The sequence below is a fragment of the Cavia porcellus genome, unplaced genomic scaffold (genome assembly GCF_034190915.1).
Source record: "Cavia porcellus strain 051 isolate PalLab524CR breed Dunkin Hartley unplaced genomic scaffold, mCavPor4.1 scaffold_2, whole genome shotgun sequence".
NCBI classification, from domain to species: domain Eukaryota; kingdom Metazoa; phylum Chordata; class Mammalia; order Rodentia; family Caviidae; genus Cavia; species Cavia porcellus.
Window position 1 is genome coordinate 39,475,184 of NW_026947485.1, and position 26,413 is coordinate 39,501,596.

The following is a 26,413-nucleotide window of genomic DNA, read 5'->3' on the forward strand; positions in this document are numbered from 1 at the left end:
GAGTGTGGTGGCGCGTGCCTGTAATCCCAGCATTCAGGAGGCTGAGGCAAGACAATCACTGTGAGTTTGGGGCTAGCCTGGGCTACATAGTGAGTTCCTGAACTACATAGGGAGTCTTCTCTCAAACAGTTGAACTAACAAACAATAAATAGATAAAATAATTTTACTGATAATGGGAATGTGGGGACTAAGCAACCTAGTAAATTATTTGTGAGAGAAAGTTTCTAAAACATGTTTATTACCTCTCTGTATCTCAGTTTCCCTGTTGAAAAAGGGACAATAGTGTTGGACCTACCAATGGAGGTTTGTTGGGGAGATTCATGGTGTTTAGAACAATGTTATGTCCAAAGCACTGTAAACTTTAGTTGTTATCATTGTTGTCCTCATTATTATACTTTGTGAGGTGACTGACATTGTTTTAACTTTTTTTTCCTATTCAGATGACCTGTGTAGAAAAGGCGGGAACAGATGAGAAAATGCTTATGAAGGTCTTTCGCTGTTTGGGAAGTTGGTTTAACTTGGGTGTTTTGGATAGTAACTTTATGGCTAATAATAAGTTATTGGCACTCCTTTTTGAGGTTTTGGTAAGTAATGGTTTTGCTTATCAAGTATTCCTGCTATAGCCCCTTTTAGTAACTAGACTTCTGGGCCACAGCATGTTTTCTAGTCCTGCATAGTGCCTCGGAAGTAAATTGTAAGAAGCAGTGTGCTTTCCTTGCTGTTAAATACCAAATGTAGTTTTGTGGTATTGTATTTGTACTTCCGTTTGTATTTTTTTTTTTTCCTTTTGTTTTTTTTTTTTTTTTTTTAGACAGGATCTCACTGTGTGGTTCAGGCTTAAACTCATTATGTAGCTCAGGCTGTCCTCAAATTTGTGGTGATTCTTCTGCCTCAGCCTTCAGAGTTCTGGGATTACTCAGAATGGGGGGTAAAATAGAAAAAGAGCAGTCTTATATGCAGATAAATAATTTTTATATTAAAATTCAAGTAAGAAACCATGAATCTCTTTTTGCTTTTATAAAAGACTTAGTAATGGTCATTGTGTCTCTGACATTATCTTGACATAACTCTATATCTCAGAAATTTAGACAATACAGAAAGAATAGAATTTTAAAAATCATCCTTAGTACATCTGTAGTACAGTTATAGATCAAAATATTATCCTTTTAGTTTGGAATAGTTTAGTTAAATATCAGTATAGCCAAGTCTAGTGGATGTGGTTGTGCAGGCCCGTAACCCAAGCACTGGAGAGGTGAAGCAGGAGGATCCCTGTGAGCTTACAGCCATCCTGGACTACATTGTGGGAGTTCAAGGTCAGCCTGAACTATGTGGTGAGACCCTGTCTCAAAAAATAAACATTCATCCGTATATGTGTGAATGGACTTTGAGTGTTTAAGATTAGTACAGTGGTAATGCCTTGTTTTATATTTAACATTTCTTTATACTTTGATAGGAGAACCTAGTTTTGCATGCCTGTCTTACTTAGTAAGTAGGTAGGAATCAGTGAATACTTAGACAATATTTTAGAACAAAAAACATTATATTATCTTAAGCACTGTTTTTTTTAAACTTTATTTTATTGGTACATCTTAGGTATACATAATGAAAGCATTTATCATAGGGACTTTGTATCTGTATATGATATATCTTGCTCCTTTGTTTCCCATTCCTCTCCTCTCCTTACTACCCCTCTTCCCCTTTCTAGTTACAAGTTTTGTTTCCATTTTTTTCCTTCTATTCTTTTTTTTTTTTGTCCCTTTTTTCCTTTCCCCCTCCCTTATTCCTCTTCTTATTCAAATATTTTCTAATATCTATTATACATTTTGGTCCTTATTTACACTTTTGTTTTCTTACACCAGAGAAACTGTGGAATATTTCAATGTATGTGTTTGATTTATTTTACTTAAAAGTGTCATCCCAAGGTGCATCCATGAGGCTAGAAATATCATAGGCTTATCCCTTTTATGGCAGAGAAGTACTCTATTGTATAAAAAACTCCATCTTCTTTGTCTTCATCATTTGATTGGCATTTGGGCTGTTTGCAAGATTTGGCTATGATAAATCTGGCCTGTGTCTCTGTAAGTAAGGGTGTGCATATGTCGCAGTGGTATGAAGCTTTTAATTTCAAGTACTAATACTGAGATGTAAATGATATCTTTTTCTTAGAGGACTTCATTCAATGAAGATATATACTGAAAATTTGTATATTCTGAAAGTATGTTAATAGTGTATTTTTTTGGAAGATAGTAGCATGATACCGAGTTGATAATACTGTGAATTAAAATGGGGTGTGGTGGCACATGCCTGCAATCCAAGCACTTGCAGAAGGATTGCTGTGAGTTCAAGGCCAGCCTGAGCTACATAGTGAATTTAAAGCCAGTCTGAACTAAACAGTGAGACCCTGCCTCAAAAAATGTTTTTAGTATATAAAAAAAGTAAAAGTACATTCTTCAAGGATGCATTTGGCTTTTTTTTTTTTGAGACAGAGTTCTTACTGTGTTGCCCATGTTAGTCTCAAACTTCTGAGCCCAAGAAGATCTTCCTGTCTCAGTGTCCCAAGCATTGACTTGGTTGTGGTTCTTGTTAGTGTACTTCTGCTGTACTCTTACATCAGAAGCAATTCAGCAGAATCAAGAACTCAGAAAACTTAGGATGCTCGTGATTGTTTTGCTAGGCATTGCATTTTCTCAGTACTCTACCTACTTCGGTAATGACAATTTTTATTCTTATCTCACCCACTTATGTAAAGGGAAGTCATTATGAGTAGAGTAAAATCCTAGTTTTGTTTCAAAGTTTTATAATTACGTATGAAAGGAGGAAAGTCTAGAATACACTTCCGACTCAACATTGGTGACTTCTGGGAATTGGAAGTTGAATGAGGAAGAAGCTAAATAGTGTCCAGGATTATCCTTGGCACTCTGCTCTTCCCATGTCAGAACCCCTCTATCACTTGTAAGAAGAATGCTTCCAAGGTCAAAATATAGTATTTCTGTTTTGCACCCTTTCATTAAAAGCATGCCATATTTTATTTTGCTTTATATTTTAACCACAGGTAGCTTGTATAACATTTCTTCTATAGTCTTTTTTTAAAAAGCCTTCAAAAAATATTTTGATCTATAAGAATAAATTTGAACATTTACTTTTTAACCTAATTTAATATATAGTAGTATAAATTATATAATTGAGCCACCACATAGCTTTAAGGATAATTTAAAATGTGGGACATAGTTTACACCTGTAATCCCAGCCAGCATTCAGGAGGTTGAGGCAGCAGGACCACTGCAAGTTAGACACCAGCTGGCCTGGACCTCATAGTAATCTTTCAGCCTCGGCCTCCCAAGCTCAAGGATCACAGCCGTGTGGCACCACACCTGTTTAACTGTAGTCTTTTAATAAAAATTCTAGAGTTCCCTTCCTTAACCTTCTGGTCTATTCTGATTGTTCTTTAGATCTGTAACCTGACCTGTGCTTTCTGTTATTTTTTTTACTTCCTCAAATAACTTCCTTCAAATAGAAAGTCAAGTCAGTTTTTACATGCCCAAGAAATATTTTTTCTGGGTGCAGTGGCACATAGCTGTAATCCCAGCAGTCAGTAGGTTGTGGCAGGAGGATTTCTTTGAGTTCGAGGCCAGCCCAGGCTATGTAGTAAATTCAAGGCCAACCTGAACTACACAGCAAAACTGTCTCAAACAAACAAAAAAAATAAGCTTTGTTTTCATTTTTGAGTAATGGTTTGGCTAGATGTAGGATTCTAGATTCAATATTTTTTTCTTTGAAATTTTTGATTTTTTTTTTCCTTCAACATATTTATGGCCTTGATCCTATTCATTGGCTTGTCACTGTTAATGAGAAGTTGGAGAACTGTTTCATTTTGCTACTAAATTACATTCTCTCTTCCTCAGAAACTTGAAGAACCTTTAACTTTGATATTCTGACATTTCTCAGTGAAGTGTTTAAGTGTGGCATTTGGTAGCTTTGAGCCTTTTCATTTTAGGTTGTACTTCCATATCAAAAGAGAACGGAAAAGATTTCCATAAACAAAAATAGGGTGGAGAAGTCTGGCATTCTGTTTCAATGGGCTGATATGAGTAAAAACATGTAGATTAGAGATCAGATGAAGGTGAGTGAGGTTCAAAAAGGCTGAATTATTTGGCATAAACGACAATAGAAGTAGCATAAGGGAAGTTTGATGGATGTGGATGTGTCTTGTGGAAAGCCATGACTTCTAAGCTGTTACATGTTTAAAGTACATTTTTAGAAAAGGATGTAATTATTTTCCTGTTACTTGGATTACAATGATCATACTTCTTGCCTCTCTGTGCCTGGTATCTTCCAGCAACAGGATAAAACCTCATCCAACCTACATGAAGCTGCTTCAGACTGTGTGTGCTCAGCTCTGTATGCCATAGAGAATGTGGAAACTAATTTGCCATTAGCCATGCAACTTTTTCAGGGAGTCCTGACATTGGAGACTGCCTATCATATGGCTGTAGCACGTGAAGATTTAGACAAGTGAGTAATTAAAGCTGGACCTCTGGGTTTGTCTGCAGGCTGGTATTCTTTTAAGATTTTTTATTTTTTGAGTGCTGGGAATTGAGCCCATGACTTCACACATACTGAACAAGTAATCTCTTAGCTACATCCCTAAGCTGAGGTTAAGACACTTCAGTGTATAGCTATCATTTGTGATTCTCAGCAGTTCTGTTTAAGTATGAAAATAGTGCATCCTGAAGATTTTCTGTTATTCCCACCCAAACCCAGAGTGGCAAATTGGATGAAGTAGAGGTTGGAGAATTACCCAATTATGAAAAGTACTAATTTTTTGTGTTTACAAAGCAAACAGCTTAAGAATTGGAGATAAACTTTAAAACACCAGTTGTAACTTGATGGAAATTTGTATTCAACTGTTTTAGTAAAGGAAAATTGAACTGACTTATTAGTCACTTGCTTATCTATGTAGAAGTAAATGATCTACATGAAGGTGTCTGCTGTGGATACTATGATGTAGCATGTTAGGTAATTCCTTAGGCTAAGGAACCTTTTATTCATTTGATTCATGGGGTCTGTGAAAATACATATATATATATATGTCACCCAGGTTTTTGACTTGCTGCTCTTTCTTTTTTCTACAGAGTTCTAAATTACTGCCGTATTTTCACTGAACTATGTGAAACTTTTCTTGAAAAAATTGTTTGTACTCCCGGCCAAGGTCTTGGAGATCTACGAACTCTGGAATTGCTTCTGATCTGTGCAGGGCATCCTCAATATGAGGTAATATCAGTACTATGCTAAGGCCACATTCTATTAAGTCGTATATTACTTTTTTTTTTTTTTTTTTTTTTTTTGGTACTGGGGATTGAAAACTCACACTTGCCAGGCAGGCACTTATACTGCTGAGCTAACTCTTCAGCCCTTTCCATACTCTACTTGTATTCTTGAGAAATTAGTCTTGGTGTGGGAATTATGTCTGTATTGATTTTTTTATTTTTTTATTGGTACCGGGGATTGAATTCACAACTGCCTGCTTGCAAGCAGGTTCTTAGGCCACTAAGCTAAATCCCCAGCTCGATTTTTTATTATTTGGTTAGGTGGGTTAACATGTAAGCATTTCAGAGAATCTAAGGAAAAAGCCTATTACCTTTCCACCAAGCCCTTTTTCCAGCTTTATTTTCTAGAGCTTAGCAGCTAAAAATTGCACTGCGTTTGTTAGCTTTTCATTACTGTTAAACAATTGCTGAGATAAATGAAAAGGGAAGAGATTTGTCTTACAGTCACAGGTTTCAATACGTGGTCCTCTGGCTTCATTGCTTTTAGGCCTGTGGCAAGGCAGTAGTAAATCATAGAGTTGGAAAGTTCATGGCAGAGGAAACCCAGTGAGGTATGAGAGAGGAAGAAGAGAAGGGCTTAGGGCTCCAGGGGGACCACTCTCAGGTTATGCTCTAATGACCCAACCTCCACTGGGCTCCACCTCCTAGAGGATCTGCAACCTCCTAATACTGGCACAGACTGGGAATTACTCAAGGTCTAAACTTAACACACACCAGTCCTAATTGTGCCTTCACAAGTCTTCACACCTCATTTTTTCTTCTCCAAATGAGGAAATGATTGAAAAAAACTAAAAATTTTCTTTATTTAAAAATCTTTAAGGCCTAATGTGGTGGTGCACACCTATAATCCCAGCGCTCAGGAGCCCGAGGCAGAAGGATCGCTGAAAGTTTGAGATCAGCCTGAACTACAGAGTTTGAGTTCAAGGCCAGCCTGTACTGCGTAGTGAAATCCTGTCTCTAAAAGCTACCCCCCACAATTTTTACAATAACTGCTCTTTTCAGTTAATAAATTTTTAAAGTTTTCTTTATTTTTTCTTACTGAAATAAACCATGCTTTCTTTTTTAATCTGACAGGTAGTAGAAATTTCCTTTAATTTTTGGTACCGACTAGGGGAGCATTTATATAAAACTAATGATGAAGTCATACATGGCATCTTCAAAGCTTATATTCAGAGGCTGCTTCATGCCTTGGCTCGACACTGCCAGCTAGAACCAGATCATGTAAGTTCACTTACCTTCTTCAAATCTTAATTTCCTCCTCTTTTCAAGAGTAATTTGAGAAGATTAGAACTTGTAGAATCTTCAGATTTTGCCACTCAAGCTTACAGTGAAAAAGTCAATACCAGTAAGACAAAGAGTAGGTGATGTACAGAACAAAGAGTAGGTGATGTACTCCTGCTGAGCAATTCTTCTTCTAGCAATTTATCTTAGTAGTTTTGCAGAAAAAAATTAACTATTTTGTATTTACTATAAAAATGGAAAATGGTAAGCCATGTATAACAATATAAAAAGTAACATAAATTATGTCACAGCACTTTGTTGAACTATTATCAATTAAAAATCATAATGACTACTGAAATAGTAATAGTTGGATAAGTAAAAATATCAATGTAGAATGTTTTAATACTGTAATGTATGTTTTTAATAGTATGTATGCTTGAATTAAAACTAATACCAAAGTGAAATACTTACGTGAGAATGTTGAAAATTACATGTGGTCCCATCTGTACTTAAGTATCTGTATCTTCATATTGTTTACACTGATTTCATAATTTTAAAAATATAAAAGTAGTTCCTTTGCTTTGAAGGAAAGCAATTTCTAGAAATTTTGTTTTAAAAGTCCATTGCAAGACCTTCATTCTTGGTTTCTTCAAATTTTGCCTTATTTTATCCTTTTGTTAAATCTAAGACCTGGAGCAAATTTAGTTGCTTACAAATAAATCTGACATGCCATTGTCTTAATTTGAATTTTAGAATTGTGTTTGAATCATGGCATTATATATCTCTGCAGAATCTTAGTGATGACCTCGTCAAATGGTTTTTAAACTGCTTTCATATAGACCCTTAACTATGTGAACATTAATTGGTAACTCTTTACTTATGTAAGTATGTTGTGATAGGAAGGACTTATAATTCTATTTTCTTTTGGAAATTATTGTGATAATGGTTGATGTGGAAGATTTTGAACAGTAAAGCTTCAGAAACTTGTTCAGTAAGTACTAAAGAGATGACCCTCCTTAGATAGACATAATTCTTAACGTACCACTTCTTCCAGGCCACTTCTCACTTCTACCACCCCACATTTTTCCAAATATCAAAGAGGTATAGCTTGGAAGGTATAGCTTGGAAGCAGGCACACATATAAACTGAAGAGTTTCTCATAGTAAAGGCAGACAATAGGCTGTTTTGATTCAACATACCCAACAGTTTGAGAGACTTTGTTCCCCTGTTAAAGTAAAATATAGTTGTGATTTAGGCAACTTGGGTTAATTGGGTTATAACTATTTAATGGCATTTTCTTCTGTCAACTTTATAGTAGTCACTTGAAAACCTCAGTGAGTTTAAAATAAATAATTCCAAATTTAAAATTTCAGGAGGGGGTTCCTGAGGAAACTGATGACTTTGGAGAATTTCGGATGAGGGTGTCAGACCTGGTGAAGGACTTGATTTTCTTGATTGGGTCTATGGAATGTTTTGCTCAGGTAAGCTCATAGGGAGATTCTTGAGCCAGTTTTACCTATACCTTAAATTGTGTTCACCTCTAGGCCTATTGTAAACGTTCCATTTCTTTTCTTCAAGTATAGTGGCTTACTGCAATTATAGATGTACAGGTGCCTACCACATTGCCTGGCATATAGTAGCTATGTTTATTTAGTATCTAACAATCCGATTACAGTCCAATTCAGTTTTGGTTTAGTCTGTTACACTTGCTAATGATAGCTGTTCCACTGGTACGGCTGGATTGTAAGATGATAGATAAGCACTAAAGCCTCCAGGATTCTGGTAGGGAGTTTGGACCTAACTAGGAAAAATAGGCAAGTTTTCCTGCTTTAATAATTTTATACCACCTCTTGTCAACTCTTCTGGTTATTTGGCATTTCCTTTTTCTACCCTGTACAGTTTTATCCCAGAAATGCTGACACTAGATTTATAGTTCTGTGGTTTTCCAGACGATCAGTTGCATTCGTAATTATTCCACATCACTTAACATTAGCATATTTTCAGGTGACTTTCATGTTGGTGGATTGCATTCTAATGAGGGTAGGTGTCTCTTGTTTCAAAAAAAATTTGCTTGTATATCCTAGTTAGTTCTTTTATAGAAATTTAAACTGTACTGCCAGCATTGATGTAGACAAATAGTTAAAACAATGGAAAAGTAAAGAGAATGTTATGTGTAGAGGATTTACATTATGTCCTCATTTTATGTGTGTTTTTGTATTTGTCAGCTGTCAGGACCAGGAAAAAGACTTGTGTAATATGTTTGTTTTCCCATAACATTCACTTTCTGGGGGCAAATGATAATCTTATAAATTCTTTGAGATCCAAATAGGCGTATTTCAAACATTAAAATGATTGTTACTTCTAGTTAATGAGGATGTGGGAAATGAAAATAGGATTCTTGCGTGGCTCTAGGAGATAATGAGATTTAGAAACAAGCAGCTAAATTTCTTCTAACAGCATTTTTTAATCTTTATTTGCTTTGGAATTGTTTTCCTTTTAATGGATCCATAATCCAACTCTTCTTCTCTAGTTATATTCTACTCTGAAAGAAGGCAACCCACCCTGGGAGGTGACAGAAGCGGTTCTGTTTATCATGGCTGCTATAGCAAAGAGTGTTGATCCGTGAGTGTCTAATAAGTCTTTTCTTAGAACTTAATATCAAAAGAGAGAAATATTACACCATTTTTCTCTTATATGCTGTATAGTTAGAAACCACAGCAGGTTCTACTTCTGTAGTTCTCTAGTCTTCTGATTTCTATAGTTTTGTTCAGGGTGGTATATACTGTTTATGCCATATTTTATCCATATTTCCTAGAGTTAGAATGGTTTACCTTCACACTAGGATAGAATGCTGATCTATTTTTCCAACTGAGGCTGTCATTTCAAAACAGATATGATCAAGAATTTGTTAAGAGTATGAAATTGTTGGTACTTGTTTAAAAGTAATTGAACAGGTACTAATTTGGCTTTCCTACTTTTGTGACCTTGCTTAAAATATCAACATTAACCAATTTTTAAGTATATTGTTTCCTAGTTTTTCTTAGAGAATCCTTTGTGAATTTCAGAGAAGTAAGGCATACATCATATTTCACCTAAAAGCAAACTCTTAAAGGGCAGTTATTTTTAACATTGAAAAATTTAATATTAAATTTGATTTCTAATTGCTTAGCGTGGAACTTCTATTTGTGACATGAACCTTTAAAGATAGAATTTTATTTGTGTCATGAGTTTATATATTGATATTAATAAGTATCAAGTTAGTTTATATTTTGATCAGATACCTTTAATCAACCTCTTGATTCAAAGCCTGAACTGAAAAGATGGTTAAGACAGATATTTATTAAAACAAAAGTACCTCTTTCTCAGTTGCCTTTCTGGGCTTAATCAGTGAGATTTTCTCTTGTTTCTAATCCAAGAGTCGAGGTTTGATCTTTCTGTATTAAGTTCTGGTCCTGAATTTCATACTATATGCTATTTGGTTTTAAATGTATTTTGATGCCTTTGAACTTTCTCTGACAGACTGAAGGTTATTAAAATTATTAATGCTGGATGTGGTGGCCCATCTCTATAATTCCAGTGCTCAAGAGGCTGAGGCAGGAGGGTTGCTGTAAGTTTCAGGCCAGTCTGAACTAGATGAGGGAGAGTCCCTGTCTCAAATATCATTAATATTCTGAAAGGTGTTAGTTTAAAAAAGGATAATGGATAGTCTTCAATAATTTTTGGCTTAGTGTCCAGACAAAACAAAAAGCATAAATAAAAGATTTTCTACTGTTTATCTGCATGTCAAGCCAGTTGCATTACAATATTTTAGTCCATTGAAAAGACTTAATAGACCTACTTAATAAGCAGGGAGTGCTCTTGTGCTAATCCAGGATATTGTTTACATTTTAAACATCTTCATTTCTGGATTAGTTTTATCACTTTGGGGCATCTTCTGTTTAAAAGAACTTCAGTAAGTATAGTATAGAAGTGTGATAAGTTCATAAAACTGTGGAAAGTGGTTGGTTTATTTTTCCCTCATGTCCTAATTAGGGGACCTTAATTTATTCTTGTATTTTTCCTTTTTTTTTTTTTTTTTTTTGAGACAGGATATCACTCTGCTGTTTGTACTGGCCTTGAATTCACTTTGTAGCCCAGGCTGGCCTCAAACTCACAGCGATCCACCCGCCTTAGCCTTGTTCTTTCAGTTAGTGAGTTGGTCTACCTATACCTTTCTGGTTTTAAAGTTTTTAATATCCATCTATAAGGAATCTTTTGGAGAGTAACAACTCATAGAAAAATGAAACTATGCAAGTTATTCATTTAACCATTAGGTAATATTTTTTTTTGAGTGCCCACTATGTGCCAGGCACTGTTCTAGGTGCCATAGATATTAGAATAAAAGGGGTAGATTTTTTTTTTACAAGACTTTTTTATTCCCAGTAGATTTCTGCCTCTCCTATTGGAAGAGCCTCTCTTTGATAGCTTTATGAAATCTTAGACAATTTTCTGACATTCAGAAGACGAAAGAGCATTTCCCCAAACAATGTCTCTCATTTATGTCATTTTCCCTTTTTTAAGGACTTGAAACACATTCATACCCAGTATTTTAAAAAACAAAACAAACTTTTATTTGAACTATTTATTTATGAAGAAGTTCTTCAGCAATGTGTCATTTAAATGCAGCCTGTCACTTCACCAGAACATAATCTCTGAAGTCAGTAATTTAAATACTTTCTTTCTGTACTCAGGGAGAACAACCTAACTCTTGTGGAAGTCCTAGAAGGAGTTGTCCGTCTCCCAGAGACTGTGCATACAGCTGTGCGATATACTAGCATTGAGTTGGTTGGAGAAATGAGTGAAGTGGTTGATCGAAATCCTCAGTTCCTTGGTACGTGTGAATTCCCGTCTGTTGCTGTTAATTGTGATTTTTCTGTTTTTCTTCTCTTTTGCTTTTTTCCCAGCATTTGTATTGTTTTTGACAGATGGAATATTTGTAGGCACTTAGAGTAGGTATGTTGTAAGTTGGTTAGTTGAAGGAACATTTATAATTAATCTGGGAGAAGAACCTTTGAAAGATTAAGTATACAGATAGAGAAACTGTTTGATTCTAGTACTCTGCTTAAGCATGAACAGTGTTAAATACACGTTCTTATTATGTCTCATTTAAAAACTAAGAATTAGCTGGGGATATAGCTCAGCAGTACAGCACCTGCCTGGCAAGTGCAAGGTGTCCTCAGTTCAATTCCTGGTACCAAAAAACAAACATACAAACAGAAAACCTAAGAATTATTCAAAACTAGATAAATACAAATTAAGATTACTATTACTGAACTTGCTGCCTTTGGTGCTGGCCCTTTTGACTTGCAAAAATAACGAAAGGTCATATAAAATAACTGTGTTTATGTATGTATGTAATTATTTATTTTATTATGTCCCCAACACATGGGTCTCTGGTCCCTGGGAAGTTGGGCTTAAAAATAACTTTACAATTGAAGGTAAAGTTAGCAATTGGTTAGCCTAACCCCCTCATGCAGATACAGATGCTGAGACTCAAAGAAAGTGATTTATCCAGAGTGACTATTACAGATATAGACATAGATATATAGATACAGGTAGATGTAGATAAAGATATAGATAGCTTATATCAAGTACCTTATAGGGAAGAATGCATTCCGAGAATATTAAGAATCCCAAAATTTGTGAATGATACTACATCTTTAAGTTTGATGTTTCCTTTGCAATTTTAATTATCACCTCTTGATTGATTTTATTTTATACATAATCTTAACTGCTTTTAACAATTAAAACATTTGTAAGTAACAATGTGTTCCTTTTTTTCCCCTTTCATTTCTGGGGTGAGCATATGGTGGACATGTTCACATCAAAACTGAAGCACTAGGGGCTGGGGATTTAGCTCAGTGGCATAAGTGCCTGCCTTGCAAGCAGGCAGTCGTGAGTTCGATCCCTGGTACCAATAAAAACAAAAACAAAAACAAAAAACTGAGGCACTTTCCAAGTAGAACATATGATTTCAAAATGTTTTTTAAACTGACTATTTTCTAATTCTTGGATGTTTTCACTTCCATTATTTGCTCCAACTTTTTTTGGGAGGGTGGTGGTGGTGCTGGGAATTGAACCAAAGGGCCTTGTGCATGTGACGCAAATGCCTGTACTACTTTGGCATTTTTAAAAATCATTTTTCCACAAGGAAAGAAAAAGTGAATTTGTTTATTGTTTGATATGAAATAGGTGTCTCACTGTTTGCCCAGGCCAATCTCGAACTCCTGGGCTCAAGCAATCCTCTTGTCTCAGCCTCCTGAGTAGCTGTGATTATAAGCACACACCACTGCAGTCAGCTTATTTGTTTTGACTTGATGTCTTCTGTTCCTGTCCAGTAAACAACCAAGCTAGGTTGAACTGCAAAATTTCCATTCAGTACCCTTGCAATGTCTCATACAGATTTGTACCTCAGCAGTGAATAAATTGCTGTGTGTTCCTACTCTTAAAATAGCCAAAACCATAAATACTCAGTTTAAGAACCAGTAAAGTCTTCAGAGCTAAGTTTTAAGCTATGTTCCAGATTCTAGATTTCTGAAAGTCTTACTACTATAAACAAGCTTGGCATGTTTGAGGAGGGAAGAAGCCGTGCCACCTTGGTGCATGGTTATTCATTATTAAACCAGAAAGGAAGATAAATGGTTTGAAATGGGCCTCAACAGCTTATTCTTTTCTTTTTTTTTCTTGGTTTGCTGGGAGATCACTCTAAAAGACAGTCATCATAAAATGCTATTTAACCATATGTGATTTTTTTTGTTTTGTTTTTTTGTTTGGGTTTTTTTTTTTTTTTTTTTTTTGGTATTGGGAACTCATGACTGTGCACTTGCCAGGCAGGTGCTTATGCCACAGAGCTAAATCCCAAGCCCCTCATATGTGGTTTTTGTAAAGTGATTTTTCTAAAGGAAAGTAAAATATTTGAAACTTACTCTAAAAAATTTTCTTTTCAAAAAAATTCATCATTTCAATCAACTTTCTTTGAATATTTACATGTAGTAAAATTAAACAGTGAATTCATTTATTTTTTATTTTTTTGGTACGGGGAATCAAATGCACAACTACACACTTGCAAAGCAGGTACTTATGCCGCTGAGCTAAATCCCCAGCCCTATGAATTCATTTAAATGTAAATCCTTGTCTGCATGTTTTTAAGGCATTTTGTAACTAGAAAGAAGCAAATATAAAATGTCAGATTTAGATAACTATCATCATCCTCATCAATGTAGAGCAGTGATGGTGAACCTTTTAGAGCTTTCAATGATGATGCAAACAACCACCACTAGTATGGGCTGTTTTACCTAATGATTGATCTCGGGGTATAATGATCACTCTCTGAGTTTTGTATTCTCTGTTACAATGCTGTATATATATATATATATATATTTTTTTTTTTTTTTTTTTTTGTCTTTTTCCTTTTTATCGGTACCATGGATCGAACTCATGACTGCCTGCTTGCAAGGCAGGCGCTTATGCCACTGAGCTAAATCCCCAGCCCCACAATGCTATATTTTTAATAATTAGATGGCCATCTAAATACTATTCAGTGGTTTTGACATTATGGGTTGGAGGGAAGAAATGTGAGGTGAACAAACAGGGCTCAGGGCTGCCTGACACTATGTCAGCAAGCTCAGCTCTATTTTTATGTTTTTATATGGGGATTCTATACATATTTTTTAAAGAGTTCTTTTACTTTTTTAAAAAAATGTACAAACCTTTCTTCTAACAAACTGGTTTTTCTTGAGATATATGTGTAATTTCTATTTGGTTTTACTCCTTAGACCCTGTGTTGGGCTATTTGATGAAAGGCCTGTGTGAAAAGCCCCTGGCTTCTGCTGCAGCTAAAGCCATTCATAACATTTGCTCTGTCTGTCGAGATCACATGGCTCAGCACTTTAATGGACTCCTGGAGATTGCCCGATCCCTTGACTCCTTCATGTTATCTCCAGAAGCTGCTGTGGGCTTGCTAAAAGGTATTTCATTAAGACATTGATTAGTAACAATCTCCCATAGGCCACTACTTTGCGTTATCTTGCATAAGGCATATTGCAGTTTTTCAGTTATAATGTTTGTAGTAACAGTGAAGATGGCTTTTCCACTTCGGAGGGTATTAACAGTGTGTACTTGCATTTGGATGCATAGTGCAGACTTAAATTTTATGTGGAGATAACACATTTAAACTGAGCAGTTGCTTTTTAAATTGAAGGGAAAATTAGAGACTAAGTAGGTAATGCCATTCTGCAAAGATTATGTGCAAATTGCAAGGTCATGTACATAGATCAGTGTAAGAAGTAGAAATGAGGGTTCTGCTGGCTCATTAGTCTTCATCATTATTTGTCTGCCTAGACAGGGGAAAACAGCCCAACTGGTAAGAGGCTCAGATTGATAGAAGAATTGGAGATAGTAAGGTTAGAAACAGAAGGACAGAAACAACTTCAAACATAACAGTTACTTTTAAACATTTAGAAGCTTATTTTATAAAAAAGTGATCATACTTATTTTGTGAGTATTTACTTATTTATTAGCCATTTAGAGAGAAGCACATACTCGCTCCTAGAAAGAAAATGCTTTCTAGCCAAACTTTCTGAAGAGAGATTAGGGTGCCTTTGAGGTAGTAAAATCCTTCTAGCTTACACATTAGAGGGCATTGGAGTGTTAACAAGTAAAGGATCAGGTAATATGACTTCTGTTACTGTTTTCTGATCCTGTGTGTCAGACAGCCTTTGCAGGAGATGACCTTATATGTGAATGAATTTTATTCTCTTGTTTCTATGACCAGGTTCCTTACTAGCTCATGGAACTGTCCTTTTTCCACAGATAATTGTTTTTGTACCATGAGTTTTGTTGTTTTCACCCATAGATATAGATATAAGGCAGTAAATCAGAGTCAGGTATTCTTACTAGTTATGTAACTATGATTAACTATGATGCTGAAGTGATGTCCAAGGTGAAGTAGATGTGGTCTCCCAGTTGTCGGTGATATCTTCTACACATAGAAAACTATTTGGTAACCATTTTTTCCTGTAAAAATGAATTTACAAGAAAATCATATTTAAGTTGTATGCTCCCCACCCCTGCCATTTTGAGTCTAACTCGATAGCTTATAGACTCAGTTTTTTATTCAACTTTGGGAATGAGTTAGTATTACTTTGAATGAAATTTAACTTGAAAAAAAATCCCAGTTGAGGTTGGTTTTGTTCTTTCTCTCTCTCTTTTTTTTAACCTGAAGGACAGTTGGTTAATATGGAATCTTTGGATTTGGGGAATGGTTGGTGAGGATAAAGTGGGGATTACAATAAGAAGGAGGTTGAGTGATAAGGGCAGGGCTGTATGTCCTCACTTAAACCTAATGCCTTTCTTTTCTTTGCTTTTTTTTTTTTTTTTTTTGACCCGGTTGAGTTACAAGTTAAATTTATTTGGGGCGAAGAAGAGAGAGACTTGTGACTTTCTGTTCAGATTACTTACCTCAGGCCTGGGATTTAGCTCAGTGGCATAAGTGTCTGCCTGGCAAGCATGGGGTCGTGAGTTCAATCTCTGGTACCAAAAAAATAAAAAGTTTGGTTCAAATTACTTACTTCACAAATGGAAAACTGAATCTAAGGAAAGTGTATAGTAGATGACAGTGAAACGTTTGACTTTGATTCATTCTTCTAAAAGCATTTTGTCAGTGTTTCTTAGACTTCTCTGATAAGAATTGCCTAAGGTACTTATCAAAACAAAGACTCTAACTGATCCACTAAATCAGAATCTCTGGGAAGAAAGGGAAACATTGCATTATGGTACATAAAATAACTTGGGCATTTGCTTTGTGAAGATGATATGTAAAGTCTTTGAATAACTAGAAGGAAGGCATGTTTAAATATCTTTAAGCCAAAAGGCTGCTGAAAAGAAATAATGCTTTGTTTATAAATGTCAATGTAAAAGCCAATCTGTAGTTAGAAATTCCAAGTCAAATTAAAAAATGAACAAACATAAATAACAGAATGCTGTAATTTTAGAAATAGTACTAATCCTTTTTAAAAAATGGAACCAATCAGCTTTTCTGTTAACCTGTATGGTGTAGACTATTTAGTTGAATTACCTCAGTTTAGGTTTTATTTGCTTCATTTTCATCTTTATTTTTTAGGGACAGCGCTTGTCTTAGCCAGATTACCTTTGGATAAGATTACTGAATGTCTTAGTGAACTATGTTCTGTTCAGGTTATGGCATTGAAAAAGGTAAGTCCAATTAAGTGAGGAATAAAATAAATATAAAAAGTGATTATGTTGGAAGGGAAAAAACAAACTTTCTTATTTACAAATTGTCTTTTATCTACCTGTCCAAGAGAATGAACTGAGAAATTACTAAAATTAGTCAAGTAGCTACATAGAAAGAAAAAGTACAGTTATGCTTCACTTTATGACAGCAAACATTCTAAGAGATTAATTAGTAGACAGTTTTATAGTTGTGCTAACATTAGAATGTACTCACACAAACCCAGATGGGTTAGTCACTTCCATGGCCTCTTGCTGCAATCATGAGATGTAGGAGGTTGCTTGCAGCATACTGTCTTACAGTAAGTGGCTCCTTTTAGGTAAGAACACATTTTAAAATAATGATTAAAAGTAATGGTAATACATAAATCCATATCAGTCATTTATTATCAAGTGTTGTGTACTGCGTATGATCATAAGTGCCATGTTCTTATACCACTAGCAGCACAGTTGATTTGTTTACACCAGCACCACCAGAGACACAACAATAGAGTGCACTCTACTGTTAGGACAGCTGTGAAGTCACTAAGTAAAAGGAAATTTTCAGGTCCGTTTTAATCTTTTAGGACCACTATTTATTATATGTTCCATCATTGACCAAAACATTGCTCACATTGCACTTGACTATCTAAATCAGTACAATAACCAATAAGAAAGTAAATGGGAAAAGACCATTTAAGTTAGCAATCAAAACCATAACCTTGGGCTGGGGATTTAGCTCAGCGGCATAAGCGCCTGCCTTGCAAGCAGACAGTCCTGAGTTCGATCCCCGGTACTGATAAAAAGACAAAAAACAAAAAAACCATAACCTTGCTGGATGTGGTGCCTGTAGTGTCAGCACTCTGGGAGGCTGAATCAAGAGGTTCATGAGTTTAAGCCCACTGTAGGTACTTTAGTGACTTAACAAAACCCTGTCTCATGGGGCTGGGAATTTAGCTTAGCAGCATAAGCACCTGCTTGCAAGCATGCAGTCGTGAGTTCGATCCCCGGTACCGATAAAAAAAGAAAAGACAAAAAAAAAAAAAAAAAAAGAAAAGAAAAGAAAACCCTGTCTCAAAATATAAAATGAACTGAGATTGTGGCTCTTTGTGAATGCCTTGGTTTCAATCCCTGATACCACCACCAAAGAACAAGACTGAAAAAAAAAAAAAAAAAAGATACCATAATCTATCATATATCCTTGAAGAATATTTTAAGATGTCACCTCATCCCCAGTTACATTTTTAGTGCAATAATAGACATACCAATGGGATTTTTAAAATGTTATATGATGATTCTAAATTTCATCTTAAATGATACACTGGTAAGAATAATACATTGTAGCCAAGGTGGGGGGGGGGAATCAGAGGCATCTCATTTAAAGCTGTAAGAAAGTTAAAAGCCTTACTGTGTAAAGCTAATATCTCAATCATAAATTGGAAACAATCAAATGATACTATTTTCTACTTCTATGCTAAGAGAGCAAAACGTATAATATGTACTGTTGACCAGGATGCAATAAGATGGAGAACAGTAATTTGTAGGCTTTTTATAAGGAAATAGAAACAGAAACAGGTTGATGTTTAAAGATGTATGTTGTTTGTGCTAACTTGCACATGTGACCACTGGGTGTTGGTTGCTGTTTCTTTCTTTAGCTGTTGTCTCAGGAGCCCAACAATGGCATATCCTCAGATCCTACTGTGTTCTTAGATCGCCTAGCAGTGATATTTAGGTAAGAAGGAAGACTGGATTCCTTGCTTGGGTTGAAAACACAAATGAAACCTACCTAAAGTTTTGGAGCAAAGGCATATTCTACTAATTTATTCATGATAGAACTTTTGTCGAAAGAACTTTTATAAATATGATTGATTCTTTTGGTCTCTATTTCAATGATTCTCAAACTTTAGCATGTATTAGAATTACCTGGACAGTTTATTGAAATACAAGGTGCTCACAACCAGCTCTTAAGCTTCTGATTCTTTGGATCTCGAGTAGGACCTGACAAGTTGCATTTCTAGTAAGCTCCCGAGTGATACTGCTGCTGCATAGTGTTTCAGAGACTATACTTTCAGAGCCGTTGATATATCTGTATCATCTTATTTCTAGTGTATGTTACACACACAGACAATATCACTGAATCGTCCTCAATGATCAGGTGAAATTAATCACTCTTTGAAGTCAAGTGGAGCTAATGATTAAAAAGGCATTTGAATGATAGCGTCAAAATGTATAGCCAACTAAATTATGTAAATCATAAGTTTGTAAGACTCATTAGTATAAGTAGAGCTATTTAGGTGAGTAAATAGAGTAAATGTTGCATAGAACTCTGTGCAGATTAAGTTAAGGTATTGTTTTCACTTATTATCTATTGTCAACAAATCTGGGTTGGTGCAGTGCTTTCCTCATTATTAGGAGGGACATTTTATATGCCATTCTGACCTGTTAACAATAACCCTTATTTTATAGTAAACAAAAAGCAAATCTGTAATGGATGTAAATGCTTAAAGAAAATTAGATTTTTATTAAGTTACTGAGTTTTTTTTTAAATTGAAGTTACTTAAGGTTAGTAGTTAATCATCTCGTTTTCTGACTGCTTTTCCTCAAGTTAGTTGGCTTTAGAACTAGACAAAGGAGTTGATTTGACATAATTGTAGGTGAGTCTATATTGTGTATCCTTGAATTCAGGCTAGAACTATGAGAAACATCTGTGGCAGACTAAAGTTCCTAAACCTTTATGGGGCAGTACTTGATTTCACATGGTGGAGTTATACAGCTTGTGTATACTTTTTTTATTAATTTGGAAGAAACTACATATTTAGGATTACAAAGAGAAATGGAAAAAGGTAAAAGGACTGGGGAAAAGTAGTAGTTACTTATAGTTTATGTAACCAGAGTTGGGTAGAATTTGTATATGCTGTTGGAAGTGACTTAACAGTGGGTGAAAAAATAGGATAATTGAGAATATGTGCTTGATTTTGTGTAACTGGGATAAGAGGAAAAGATGTTGATGTAAAGAAAATGATTCTACCATATGGTTTTCTTTCTATGGTAACAATTATACTAAGCAGGCAAGCAAGCAGGGATCAGGTTTCTGGGTCTTCAGTGAATTTGCTCTTTTTTCACTATTTTGGGTCTTTGTCTATTCCCAGACACACCAATCCCATTGTGGAAAATGGACAGACTCATCCATGCCAAAAAGTCATACAGGAAGTAAGTGCTAATGGATGCCTGTGGAATCAAGGCTTTCTTCTTTTCCTTACAAGGCTTTGGGTAACTGGGTTTCGAAGGTACTGTCTTCCAGGTTGATGGGGAGATTCTTATTGTTCATATGGTTTCAATTTCAATGAAATGAGGGATAGATCATCTGAATGGTTTTAACTTTAGATTTGATTACAAAACAATCATGGGGGAAATGCACTGAAAGGCTAGGGAAGTACAGGTTAACTGTGTGACCCAGAACAGTTTTTTACTTTTGTAGTGATAGAGATCAAACCCAGGGCCTCACGCATGCTAGGAAGACTTGGAAAATGTTTTTGACAAAGCTAGTGGCTTCAAATTCTCCACTGATAGCATACTTCCCTTATATTTTTTTTTCTAAGGATAATCTGAGGAACAAGAGTAATGGTTTTGAGAAGTGCTTTTTAGACTTTAGGTAGGAATTATATAAAAAATATCCTTAATTGTTTAATGTATGCAAATGATCCATTTCCTTAACCTTAGTCCTTCAGTCCAAGGTCTTCTACTTTGCTAGAACAATTTTTAAATATCTGTTGCCCTGTAATTCATTGTTTTCATCCTCATTCTGGGAATCTGAAGTTTAGGAAGATGTATATCTTCCTTTTAGTAAAGTTAGACACATTCTGCCTCTTCTAAAGAGTTGTTTTGTTTTTCTTAAGAAGTGATTGGAAACCGGGTGTGTTGGTGTGCATGCCTGTGATCTCAGTACTTGGGAGGCTGAGGCAGGGGCAGAAGGATTCTTGCAAGTTTGAAACCAGCCTGGCCTACAAAGAGAGCTGCAGGTCAGCCTGAACTGCATAGTGTGGCCCTGTCTAAAAAAGCCTCCCCCCCCCCAAAATTGGGTTTTAGTGATGTTATAGTATATTTTGTACACACACTAGAACGTTGTATACAAATTATTTCAAGATAAATCAGGTGGTACCAGCTTAGGAACATCTTTTCAACTCTTAGTTGTTGATTATTTTCTTTCTTGTGCTTTTTCACTTTTGACTCAGATATGGCCAGTTTTGTCTGAGACACTAAATAAGCACCGGGCTGATAATCGGATTGTAGAACGTTGTTGCAGGTGCCTGCGTTTTGCTGTTCGCTGTGTAGGCAAAGGGTCTGCAGCCCTGCTGCAGCCACTAGTCACACAGGTAAGTTCTCCACAAGAGGAATTCACACAGAATTTCAAATAGGAGGCTTAGATCAGAAAGTTCTGGTAGGATGCTTTTGACTTATTAAATACAAACTAAAAGATATTTGAAAGCCATAAGTACCTGTGGTTGACATGTTATCAATAAGAGAAAACTGCCTATAATCTCTTCTGTATAGTGGTAGTCTGAATAGCAACACAGTCCAGTGTGAAATTATGTGAAGAGAATGAACTTGTACTCAGCCCTGGTATACCAATTTGAAGCATTTTTATGTTAATTTGCATAGGGAAAAATGTGCCAAGTAAGCTTTTATTCTTTCTTGATCACAGTTTGTTTTTCACATGTGTATTTTATTTGTCAGAATATAAATTTGAGGGGCTGGAGGTTTAGCTCAGCGGCATAAGCACCTGCCTTGCAAGCAGGCAGTCGTGAGTTCGATCCCGGGTACCGATAAAAATGAAAAAGACAAGACAAAAAAAAAAAAAAAAAATATATATATATATATATATATATATATATATAAATTTGACTCTTAGTCATCAAGATCTGTGTAGTACTGCTACATGGGAGGTAGAGGCAGGAAGGTCACAAGTGCAAGACCAGCCTCAGCAACTTTGTGAGGCCTTCAAAATAAAAATAAGAACTGGGGATGTAGTTCACCTGTAGTTCACCTGGGGATGTAGAGGACCTGCCCATCATGCATAAAGTCTTAGATTCAATTTCCCAGTACCGGGGGTGGGAAGAAAATGTAGTATGATTTTGTGACTCACTATATGAAGTATTCACATCTAGAATTACTCCACAAGAAATGCCTATGCTTAGACCACTGAGCAGTTTGTTTCGCTATTAACCTCAGCAAGGCCATAAATTTTGCAATGTAGCAGATTTAAGTATTACCTCCCAGCCATTTTTATGCTGCACTGAGTTAGTCAGAAGACTGAATAGCCAGTTAAGGTATCCTTTTTTATGATGTGGTCTTTTATAAAAGGTTGACCAACCCTTGATTTAAATTATTCATTTGTAGCATTCTCATGTCATGCTCATTCGCTACCATATGCTGATGAGTCAGTTATTTTGTCATCCCCCACGAAGCTCATAGTTGAATTTGTATAATAAGATCAATACAAATATCTTATGGCAGTATTTTAAATGGGTAAATGTACTTGCCTGCTAATTTTTGGAAGGTGGTGGAGTTAAAAATTTTTTTTCTGTCTGTCTCTCTGTTCTATCCCTCTGTCTCTCTGTCTCTGTCTCTTTCTCTCTGTGTCTGTCTCTCTCGCTCTCTGTCTGTCTCTGTCTCTCTGTCTCTGTCTGTCTATCTGTCTGTCTGTCTCTCACTGGGGATTGAAGCCAAGCCATTCACACTGAGTTGTGTAACCCACAAGTTCTTAAGTTGACTGGACTGGAACTTGTGCTCAGCCTCTCAGAATGCTGAGATTACAGGTGTGTGCCATCATGCCTGACAATAAATAATTTAATTTAAATGTGCATATTATACTATAATTCTTATTTTATTGGTATGCCCATATTTTTACTGGAAACAATGGTTTTTAATTAAAACTTGGATTTAAGAACAACTCAATTTAAACAGTCCCTTCAGTTTTCTCCAAGATGAATGCATTTGATATTTTTGTTGATACTGTGGCTATATATGCTTGTAAAAAATAAGACTTAATTCTATAGTGCAAATAAGTACAGCCTATAGATGTTGGAATTTTTTTTTTTTTTTTTTTTAAGTTTTTTGAGACAAGGGCTGGGGATTTAGCTCAGTGGCTTAAGTGCCTGCCTGGCAAGTGCAAGGTTATAAGTTCGATCCCCAGTACCAACAACAACAACAAAAGTTTTTTAAGACAGAGTCTTGCTGTAATTCAAATTGGCCTTGAACTCACTATATAGTCCAGGCTGCCCTAGAACTCCAAGTGACCCTCATGTCTCAGCCTCAGAAGTGCTGGGATTATAGGCATGTGCCACTACGCCTAGCTAGAGGTTGGGAATGAGAAGTTTAAGTGTATAATGCTAGAGTTTTGCAAAGAGTACATGAGCTCCCTAATGGGTTCCAGTTTCTAGACAGCTCTCTTATAGAGTATTATCTGAGGAAGATGAAAGATCAAAGACTTCCTGAATCTCAGCACTCCACAGGACCGAGGCATGAAGATTACAACTTGAAGTCCAGCCTGGGCAGTTTAGTGACTTTACAAGACACTGTCTCAAAATAAAAGGCTGGGGTATAGCTCAGGTGAAGGCCATGGGTTAAATTCCACATCACTCCCTCCCTCTCCCCAGCCCCAGAAAGAAAAAGCAGGGGAAGGAGGAGAAAATGAAAGAAAGAAGGAGCAGAGAAAAGAAAGGAAAGGTCAAAGGCTTGAAAGAACTTCAAATAGAAAACTTGAAAATTATTGAGAAATTGAGCCCTATATTTCAAAACATGTTACTGACAAGCTTTACCATATAACCTTAAAGGTGAAAACCAGTCTGTCTCTGAGTTTCTTCCTGGAAACAGCATCCTTTCTGAAGGATGAAGAATTGAACTGATTTTTGTTTTATTTTGTTTTCCCTCTGCAGATGGTAAATGTGTACCATGTACATCAGCATTCCTGTTTCCTGTACCTAGGCAGCATCCTTGTGGATGAATATGGTATGGAAGAAGGCTGTCGACAGGGACTACTAGACATGCTGCAGGTGTGTTTTTCTTGAGAGAATAGATGCATGAGGCCTGGAGAACTGAGAGTCTAAAGCCTTAGCTGTATGTTCTTCACCATGTCTATTTCTTTATATTTCCTTCCTATGTTGTTGATTTCCTAATAATAGGGGGGTAGAAACTTACTGGTTGTTTTTTGGATAGCCTTGCTTGGGGAAAGAGAGAGATTGAGTGCATGGATATAATAATTATAATAGGTGTTACTGCCTGCTTTATGTTCCCTAGTGGTAGAGTTTTTAGGGGGAGGAAAAGCAAATGAATTTAAAATTAGGATCTCCTATTTAGGAGTTCAAGCATGATTTTATTTTTGATTTCTTGCCTGAACAAACCAATGAACTAATTTACTTAGCAACAGGAAGACTTCAGGATAAATAGGAGGCACTGCACATAACTCCTGATGTCCTGCTGTTCCCCCACTTTTAGTCATCTGGAGAGAACAAACAAGGGAACTGAAATATTCTTGCTTTCTCTTTAAGATATCTTTTCATTTAAAATTGACATTTCATTATTATGGAAACTTCATCTACTCAGTGGATTAGACCACACTTTTGCTTGTGAAATTTCTAAAACTTTGCTTTCAGAAGTTTCTCAGACTTTCATCTATCAAGTTTCATCAACTGAAACATATGCCTAAAGCCTTATCTGAAATGTAGATTTCATATGTGAAAACTATTTCAACTGGGAAAAAATTTCTCACTTGCTGATCTGTTTCTTGTTGCATTCTCCTTTTTTACATGTGCTTTCTTTCTTTGCTGTTTTTGTATTTGTTGTACTATTTGGCAGAGCTGGATGCTGGGACTTTTATGTATACATAATTCCTTTTAAAATCATTGTTTTGCTCTAGGCACTGTGCATCCCTACCTTTCAGCTCCTGGAACAGCAGAATGGCCTCCAGAATCACCCTGACATTGTAGATGACCTGTTCAGGTTAGCTACCCGGTAAGTCTTTCTGAAGAGCAAGTTTTGTTGTTGTTGTTGTTGTTGTTGTTGTTGCTTTTCCCCATCACTGCTTACCCTTGCCATCTGACACTTAGGCATTTACATCTCTGTAAAATGAGGTCATCGGATAAGGTAGATTAATGATTCATCTCCTAATGTTAAATTGTGAGCTGATATATCAACAGAAGTGACAAGGTATTGAGTGGGAGTAGGGGCAAAGTAGCTGAGTTGCTCTCATGAAGGAAAAACACACACAAGACAAAAAATATGTTTGGTATAGACTGGGGGTATAGCATGGAAGAGGCCCTTGCCTGAATCCCAGCACCCAAAAACCAGGTACTTGGTTCAAATACTTGACTGGATAATCTCTACCATCCCCGCAGTATTAACTTTTCATCATGCTATGACCGATTCATACTTCATCCTAACTTTTTCTTGGGGAAGCTTAGTATCCTTTAGATATTTCAGAATAAAGGATTCCAAGGATTTTAAGGTGACTTAGAAGTTTCTTGATTATACACTACCCAGTAATATTCCTACCTTTCTGCCAGCCAGTAGCACTGACAATATGGTTGCTGAATCTCTGCTTGAATTTTTTCTTGGCCCCCTACTTAAGGAATTTGAACCAAGTCAGTGAACATAAAAAACTTAATTCAGGAGGTTGAATCCAGGGGCTTATACCTGCTTGGCAAGTACTTTATCACTGAGCTATAGCCCTGACTTTTTAAAAAAAATTATTACATCACTTACATATCATGGTGTTGCATGCTTGTAAATCCTAGCACTCAGAAGGCTGAGACAGGAGGAGCACTTCTGAGTTTGAGCTCAGCCTGGGCTACAAAGTGAGTTCAAGGCTAGCCTGAACTGCATAATGAGACTCTGTCTCAGAAAGATCAAAGAAAAGGGAAAAAAAAGAAAAACTTGTGAATTGTTAAGAAAATTGTCAGATTATCAACCTCTGTTTTCTTAAGAGTATCTTCTTTAGACGATGAATCCCTATTCTTTGCAGAAATGGGCAAAACTAAATTGGAAAATACTGTATCTTTTTCTTTTCAAATTTTTTCTATATCCAATAAATAATCTGAAAAGACTGGGGATATAAGTTACCTAACTTGTGCTAGGCCCTGGGTTTAGTCTGTAGTACCAGGAGAAAAAAAGACATAGTTCTTTTTGAGAGATTGCTCTTTTTTTCTTCTCCCTTAAACCAGGCATAGTGCTGCATATCTGTAATCCCAGCTAAAATCAACCATTTGCTGAACTTATCTGAACACTAAACTTTTCTTTGAGGGATTCCTAGACATCCTGGGAACTGACTTCCTCCTCCTCCTCCACCTGCACCTGCACCTCTACCTCCACCTTCTCTGCCTCCTCCTCCTCCTCCTCCTTCTTCTTCCTTCTTCCTTCTTCTTCTTCGTACTGGGGATCGAACTCATGACCTTGTACTTACCAGGCAAGCACTTGTGCAGCTGAGCTAAATCCCCTGCCCTGAGAACTGATATTCTATGGAATATAGTTTTGGAAATGCTGGAGTGATCTTGAATCTACCTACTTGATTTATAAAGTTACAGTTTGGGGACATCCATGTCTTT

The 26,413-nt window shown here is 36.1% G+C and overlaps 1 protein-coding gene across 2 annotated transcripts in view; it reads left to right on the forward strand.

The window, feature by feature from the left end:
* Nucleotides 1-26,413, forward strand: part of Tnpo3 (transportin 3) — an 87,548-nt gene that overhangs the window by 39,474 nt on the left and 21,661 nt on the right. For both annotated transcript variants that reach the window (XM_013158378.2, XM_003475184.5), the window contains 14 exons: nucleotides 441-584; nucleotides 4,337-4,512; nucleotides 5,133-5,271; nucleotides 6,402-6,548; nucleotides 7,922-8,029; nucleotides 9,079-9,170; nucleotides 11,279-11,418; nucleotides 14,363-14,554; nucleotides 16,708-16,799; nucleotides 18,470-18,546; nucleotides 19,964-20,024; nucleotides 21,047-21,187; nucleotides 23,750-23,866; nucleotides 24,730-24,824. In XM_013158378.2, the coding sequence (XP_013013832.1) occupies nucleotides 441-584; nucleotides 4,337-4,512; nucleotides 5,133-5,271; nucleotides 6,402-6,548; nucleotides 7,922-8,029; nucleotides 9,079-9,170; nucleotides 11,279-11,418; nucleotides 14,363-14,554; nucleotides 16,708-16,799; nucleotides 18,470-18,546; nucleotides 19,964-20,024; nucleotides 21,047-21,187; nucleotides 23,750-23,866; nucleotides 24,730-24,824 (1,721 nt within the window). The remainder of the gene's footprint in view (nucleotides 1-440; nucleotides 585-4,336; nucleotides 4,513-5,132; nucleotides 5,272-6,401; nucleotides 6,549-7,921; nucleotides 8,030-9,078; nucleotides 9,171-11,278; nucleotides 11,419-14,362; nucleotides 14,555-16,707; nucleotides 16,800-18,469; nucleotides 18,547-19,963; nucleotides 20,025-21,046; nucleotides 21,188-23,749; nucleotides 23,867-24,729; nucleotides 24,825-26,413) is intronic.